Source organism: Ursus maritimus, unplaced genomic scaffold (assembly GCF_017311325.1).
Source record: "Ursus maritimus isolate PB19 unplaced genomic scaffold, ASM1731132v1 scaffold_23, whole genome shotgun sequence".
Taxonomy (NCBI): domain Eukaryota; kingdom Metazoa; phylum Chordata; class Mammalia; order Carnivora; family Ursidae; genus Ursus; species Ursus maritimus.
Window position 1 is genome coordinate 40813934 of NW_024424786.1, and position 6392 is coordinate 40820325.

Consider the following 6392-nt stretch of genomic DNA (forward strand, 5'->3'; position numbering starts at 1 on the left):
GCACCCACACACACCCACGCCTGGAACAGGAAGGTCAGTAACTGGATCCCTTGGGAGCACTAGGTGTGGGCACCACCAGGCCCGGGCAGAATCGTGGTGGCCGTGGGGCTGGAGAATGGCCCCTGCCTCCGTCTTCTGCCCCTCCAGGCCAGGCCTCACATCCGCCACTGTGCCTGCCTTCAGTCCCCTGCCCGTTGCTGGGACCTACTGAGGAACAGCCCCCGGTCCCAGGCCCTGCCGTCTGCTTTCAGAGGCCGTCCTGGGGTAGGGATGGGGGGGTGCACAATAGAGGCGACTGGCCTGAGGAAGTCTGAGGAGCGAAGGGGCTGAGTTTGACAGGAGCTAGGGATGCGGGGGAAAATTCAGCCCTGCTTCTGCGCCAGCCCTTCAGATGCGGCAGCTCAGCCTGCCCAGGGCCACCCAGCAGGAGCCTCCAGCCCGGAGCTGGCGCAGGGACGGGGCAGGAAATGCTTGTTGAATGAATGTGTGAGGTGGTGGGTGAGGCGAGGCCCGCAGATATGGCCAGGTGGCCTCTCCACCCCCGCAATCTGTGCCCCAATCCCAGAAGCCATTTCCTCGGCACAGTCCCTCCCCAGGTCCTGGGCCAGGCAATACCCCCGGCCAGGCCAGGGAGGGAGGTGCTGCTTCTAAGTCCTGGGGCCTGGCATCCTCACCACTGCCTGGTCCAGCCTGGAGGTAGGGGGAAGACTGGCCTAACTGTCGCCCCTCTGCCCCCACTCCGGAGTCCTGCTGCTGACCCCCTCCAGGGGGGTCACTAGAGCTTCACTCGAGCAGAGATGAGGTGGCTGCTGGAGACAGTGGAACACCCCATTCTAGTCTGGAAGCCCCCAGGTCTCAGGCACCCTGCCCAGGATCAGGCACTTGGGGACCTGGGCCAGAGCCTCACCTCCACCCCCAGCCGTGGGGACAAGGGCTCTGGGCATTTTGCCCAGGTTCAGGCTGAAAGTAGGGAAACTCACCTAAGCCCTAGGCCAGGCAGGGTGGGGAGCGACCATTAGGCTCATTCCCTGCTTTCCTCTAACAGAGAGGCTCACTCACCCCCCCCACCCCGAACTCCCACACCCCCTCACGTTCCCTGTACCCCCACCAACAGCCTGAGGCCAGGAGGACTTGAGCAGCCTCTATCCTACTTCCCCTCACTGAGGTTCTTCAGCCTGACCCCAGGCAGGGCAGGGTATGGCAATGACCTCCGACCTCTGGGTGCGTGCTATCCCCGTTGAGCTGGCACTCTGGTACTAGATTCTGAGGGTCTTGGGAGGCCCAAGTTCCTGGGCTGTGAGCCCCTATTTCTGGAGCCTACTGGCCCTCTAGGCCCCGACAACCGGGAGCTGTTCTAACTGGTTGTTTTTCTCGCAACTCCTGGGCCAGATAGACCTTCCTCCCCAGAGCAAGGTGGCTGGCGGCCCACTCACTGCTCCGGCACTGAGCCGGGCCCCCTTTCTGAGTCACCTCTCTGGCTGCAGCTGATGCAGTGCTGGCCTGAGCTGGGATGTGGGCCCTGGAGGGGACCAAGAAGAGCACCTTTCACATACAAAACTCTCTCTCTCTCTCTTTCTCTCTCTCTCTCTCTCACACACACACACCACCAGTGCACACACGTGCATGTGCACAGTTCCCCTGCCCTGTGCCTTGGCTTAGCCAGGGAGGACAGAGCCACTTGGGGGTTTTAAAACTCTGTTAGGGCCCAGCCCTGCAGGCCTGACGATCATTCCAGCAGATCGGCGGACGTATCCCGACCCACAGCAGTGGGCAGCTTGCCAGAGGCTGAAATCTGCATCCCATGTCTCTCTCCATCCAGGGGTCACTTCCTGAAGTCCTCTTCTCCAGCCTGCGGGGGTGGGATGGGAGGGCGACTGAGCCAGTGCCAGCCTCTGCCTTCCCACACGCCCACGTGACTGTTCGGGGCCCTCTGGGCATGAGCCTCCCATGCCTGGCCTTCCGGGGTCCTCCTACTCTGGCCCCTCGCCTCTGGTCCTGCCCGGCCCACCTCAAACGCAGTGTCCACGATCTCATCGAGAACGGACGCCTGGGAGCGGAATTTCTGCTGGTGATGCTCCACCCCGGCCACCAGCTGCAGGAAGTGGAACAGGAGCTCCTGCTGCCTGGGGTAGGAGAGGGGCGGGGCGAGCCTGAGCTGACCTGCCTGACGGGGTCTTCCGGGCTGCCAGAGGCCCCCAAAAAGCTCTTCTTGCCTCCCGCCATTACAACTCTTCTGAGTGGAGCCTTTCGTGGTGAATCTCCTTTTACACAAATAAAAAGCCCCCTTTTGGGCCTGTGCCAGAGGGGGTTCTAACTGTTGTTTACCCTCCTAGTTACCCATCCCTCCATCCGTCCGTCCACCCATCTGCTGGCCCCTCCAGCTACCCCATAGCTCTCTGGGCACCCACTCCCCCACCTCCCCATTCGAAGCCCACCTACCTAGCCATTCACTCACTCATCCGACCACCCCTACCCCTCCATCTACCTGCTCTTCCCTGGACCCACCCACACACCCCTTCACCACGTTGTGCAGTCATCCACCTAACCGCCCCCCCAACCACTCATCCAGCCAACTACCCATCTATTACCCCCTCATCACCTGCCCGTTTTATAAATCCATCCATCACATGACAGCGCACTCAACGGACACTGCCAGGTGCTCCGAGGCCACAGAAATTAACAAGACACAACCCTTGCCCTTGAGCAGCTCCGTCTGTGGCAGAGCCCGGAACGCAAACCCAGCGTGTTCACACTCGTGGGAAGTGTAACCAGAGTGCTGAGGGTCCAGTCCTGGGGGTCAGAAAAGGCTTCCAGAGCAAGTGCCATTGAGCCGAATTTGAAAGACACGTGAGGCTTTGCCGGGCTTAGGCGAGGTTGCCGGTCCGCTGCCGTTCCGGAACCGCCGGAGTGGACTGGGGGCCAGGGCAGACCTCAGGGAAGGAGGCCGAAGCGAGTGGGTGAATTGGAGATGTCAAGTCTGACAAGAAGGAAAAACCTAAACTGCTTTTAACAGAGACCACTCTCTAAGTAAATAAAAAGAATAAAAGAAAGGAGAGAGTAAAACAAACAACAACAACAACAAATGAAAACAAAGGGCGCTCTTAGTGGAGGTGGACCAATGGGGAAGAGTCTGGAGGCCAAGAAACCCCATGGAAACTGTTACAGAGGTGTCGAGGGCCCACCAGGCCAGTGGCCAAGTTGCTGGAACATGGAGGGGGGCGGGAGGGCCAGGAGGTGAAGCAAGCAGGATTGGAACTCAGCTCTCCCAAATCTTGTTCTCTTGAGCCCAGCATTGGCAGCCAGAGAACATTCCAGGCAGAGGAAAGTGTGGACAAAGGCCTGGAGGTGGAGAAGTATGTACTATGCTTGGGAAACAGTGCGGCGACAGCAAGGAAGTAGCCAAGGAAACGAGGGAGGTTGGCAAAGGCTGGGTCACAGAGGATCTTTGGGGCTTGACCTTGGACGGCAGGTGTGGGGGGGGGAAGCTGCCAGTAGTCGGGCTGCCCTGTCTGCTGGTTTGGAGCCAGTCTGGATGAGAAGCAGTGGGGCCCAATTTTCAGAGGCAAGGCTCTCTGTGGAGCCAGGCCTGAGAACCGGGAAGCAGGAGTCTGTGCCAAGGTCCCCCAGCCATGAGCACAGCCACAAGTCCCCAGCTGTTCTGGCCCAGCTGGCCAATGGATTCGACGGGAATGGGGCGTTGACCATCTGCTTCCCAGGACTTTACCCAAGCTGTTCCTTGACCCGCCCTCTTCACCCCTCCACCTAGCTGAAGTCCAGCACCCTCATGGCCCAGCGCAGGTCATTGGCAACAAGACTCTCATGGGCACCAGCTAGTCTGTCTCCTGGAGAACTCATAGGGCCTGACCCAGAGCAAGGGTCAGGGATGCTTCCTGAGTAAACAGATGAGCAGACTCCCTGGGGCCCTGCCTTTGCCCTCAACCTCAGAGGGGCTCTCATGGCCCTGTAGGCACTGCTGGAGGGACTCTCTTGGTGGCACAAGATAGCTCAGGGTGAGCAGAAGTCACTCGTGGTCTCCATGTCCCACCGTATGCTCTACATGGGCCTTGGTGCCCCACCCCCTTCCAGAGAGAAGGGCAATGTCCCTTGCCCTGCCAGCCCATGGGCCAGACCCCAGACCCCTCCCCTTAGACGCAGGGCCTCCCCTCCCTTTGCATCTCCTTACTTCTCAGTCATGGTCCCAAATTTTTTCTCTATGAGCTGCTTCTGTTTGGTGTGTTCACTCACCACCTCTTCAGGGTCTGGATGGAAAAAGGGGGCAGTCAAGAAGATGCCCGGATTGAGAGGAGGTGGAAGACATGCCATGTATCACGGAGGTTTCAGATGCGGCTCAAAGAGTTTTTGCCCACGATGCCCCCAAAGAGATGGCTTCTCCAGGCGTGGAGTGTGTATCCGATGTGTTTGTTCATTTGTCTTTCCCTCTGGTAAAAATCCCCCAGCTTTCCCGAGGAACCACTCCTGTGCCTTTTAAGTCCACCTTGTCTAGCAGGGTTTGACCCCCACCTCCCACCTCCAAGGACATGTGACTCAGACCTGAGCAATCAGAACAGCCTATTCTTTTGGCTAGAGTGATTGGTTCCAAAATAGGCGATCAAAGCCAAGGTGCCTAATTTCGGGGACTTTGCTGTAACTACAGGAAGAAGAGGAAGTCTCTGCTTGGCATGATAGGGATGCTAGCCTGTGAGGATTTGGGACTGGAGTGACAGGTGGCCAGTCTCCCACTGCAAGGGAAGAGCCACCCTAAGCACAAAGCCATGCAGAGGACCACAGAGCAGAGAGGTGGAAAGAGACCAAATCCTGACCAGTATTCAAGTCCTGGATCCAGCCATTCCTGAAGACCTGCACACCCTCAATTGGCTAAGTAATTTCTGCCAATTAATTCCTCTTTTTGCTTCAGCTTTTTGCACTGAGTATCTACCCCTGATGGAAGGGGCAGGTGAGGGACCTGGTGACCCTTTGGGACCCTTAGTCCTCTAGTGTTGATGAGTCTAAGAGTGGGATCCTAAGAGCTCAGATTATCTAAAGTTCTGAAGATCTTGAAGCAGGAAGCAAATCAACTGTCTCAAAATCAATTCACTCAGAAAGTCAGGTTTATAAAAATGAACAGGTCCAGGAAAGCTGATTTTTAGTGACTCTCAGTCCACTTTGAGTGACTCTGGACAAGTGTGTACGACACCTCGACAAAAGCCTCAAAGGCAGTCGAAACCATCCATGTAAAACCAAGTGCTATAACCTTTATAAGTTATTAGAAGAAATGAGTATTTGGTGAATCATAATTTGGCTAATTAGTCAATTCACAAATGGGGCTTTCAAGAACTGATGATCAGTTTAATTGCTTTTTAGAAGATTGTCTTAGAGTTCTTTGGACCAAAGTTCTAGGCTCTGAAAGCCCTCCTGAGTCTCAGATTCTCAGACTCTGCCACTGAACCTGGAATCGTGGGTCTGACTGTGGAAGGAGGGCCCGCACCTGATTTGCTGAGTTCCGTCAGTGAGTCGTCCAGTAGCTTCTCATGGATCCTGGCGGCCCTCTGGGAAGAAGAGGCTCGTGTCCTGCCCGAGTCCCCTCCCTGTCTGCCCTTTCCTGGAGCACCCTCCTCCCTTCCCCCAGCCTCTGTGCCCACCCCTTCATGGTGTCCCCCCCCCCTCAGGTCCACCTGCCCCACCCCACTCAGTACCTCCTGCTTTTCTTTCTCCAGGCCCTTGAGCAGAGCCATCTGGAAGTTATCCACCAGGACGGCAATCACCAGGCTGGGGATGGTGGGGGTGGATAGTGGGGTACTCTCCAGGAGGAAGCCATAGGAGAGGCCCCTCACCGTCCTCTGGGTTTTGGGATGACTAAGGAGAGAGGGCTGGGGAGGTGCCCCCCAAGGTTAGGTGGGGGTGGGGGTGAGGCTGGGGAGCCAAGCAGGAGTGGGGTCCTCACTTGAGGAAGATGAAGTATTGGATGATGATGTAAATCATGAGAATGGGGATGATGTACCAGGCGCCTGGGAGAGAGGGGGCCGTTTGAGCTGTGAGGTCCTCGCGCGCCCTCACCACACCCCTGCCGGCGAGCGTCAGATGCCCCACTTCGCAGACGGGGTAACTGAGCCCTCAGGGTCTGCCTACCCAGCCGAGCCCCCGCCCTCCACCCCGCCTGGGGCCTGTCCCACCCTGGGCCCGGCTGTCCAGGTAGATGAGGGACCAGTCGTCCAGGGTGAGCAAGGTGAAGAGGGTGAAGATGGTGGAGAGGATGCTCTGGAAGCGCTTGGGGTCGGAATGACGGAACAGGGCGCGGAGCACCACGGAGAAGAGGACTGGCTGCTCAGGGCCAAACCAGGCTCCGGGCTCCCATCTCCCCCCCTACCCCCCCCCCCCCCCCCCCCCCCCCCCCG

General features: G+C 58.0%; 1 protein-coding gene across 1 annotated transcript in view; it reads right to left on the reverse strand.

Annotated features, from left to right (window-relative positions):
* Positions 1–1681: 1681 nt before the first annotated feature.
* Positions 1682–6392, reverse strand: part of CATSPER1 (cation channel sperm associated 1) — a 5505-nt gene continuing 794 nt past the window's right edge. Inside the window, exons 4-10 of the mRNA XM_040638742.1 lie at positions 6171–6314; positions 5942–6005; positions 5694–5766; positions 5486–5546; positions 4184–4259; positions 2009–2123; positions 1682–1849 (exon numbers count right to left, since the gene is read on the reverse strand). Coding sequence (XP_040494676.1) covers positions 1823–1849; positions 2009–2123; positions 4184–4259; positions 5486–5546; positions 5694–5766; positions 5942–6005; positions 6171–6314 — 560 coding nt within the window. The 3' untranslated portion in view covers positions 1682–1822. The remainder of the gene's footprint in view (positions 1850–2008; positions 2124–4183; positions 4260–5485; positions 5547–5693; positions 5767–5941; positions 6006–6170; positions 6315–6392) is intronic.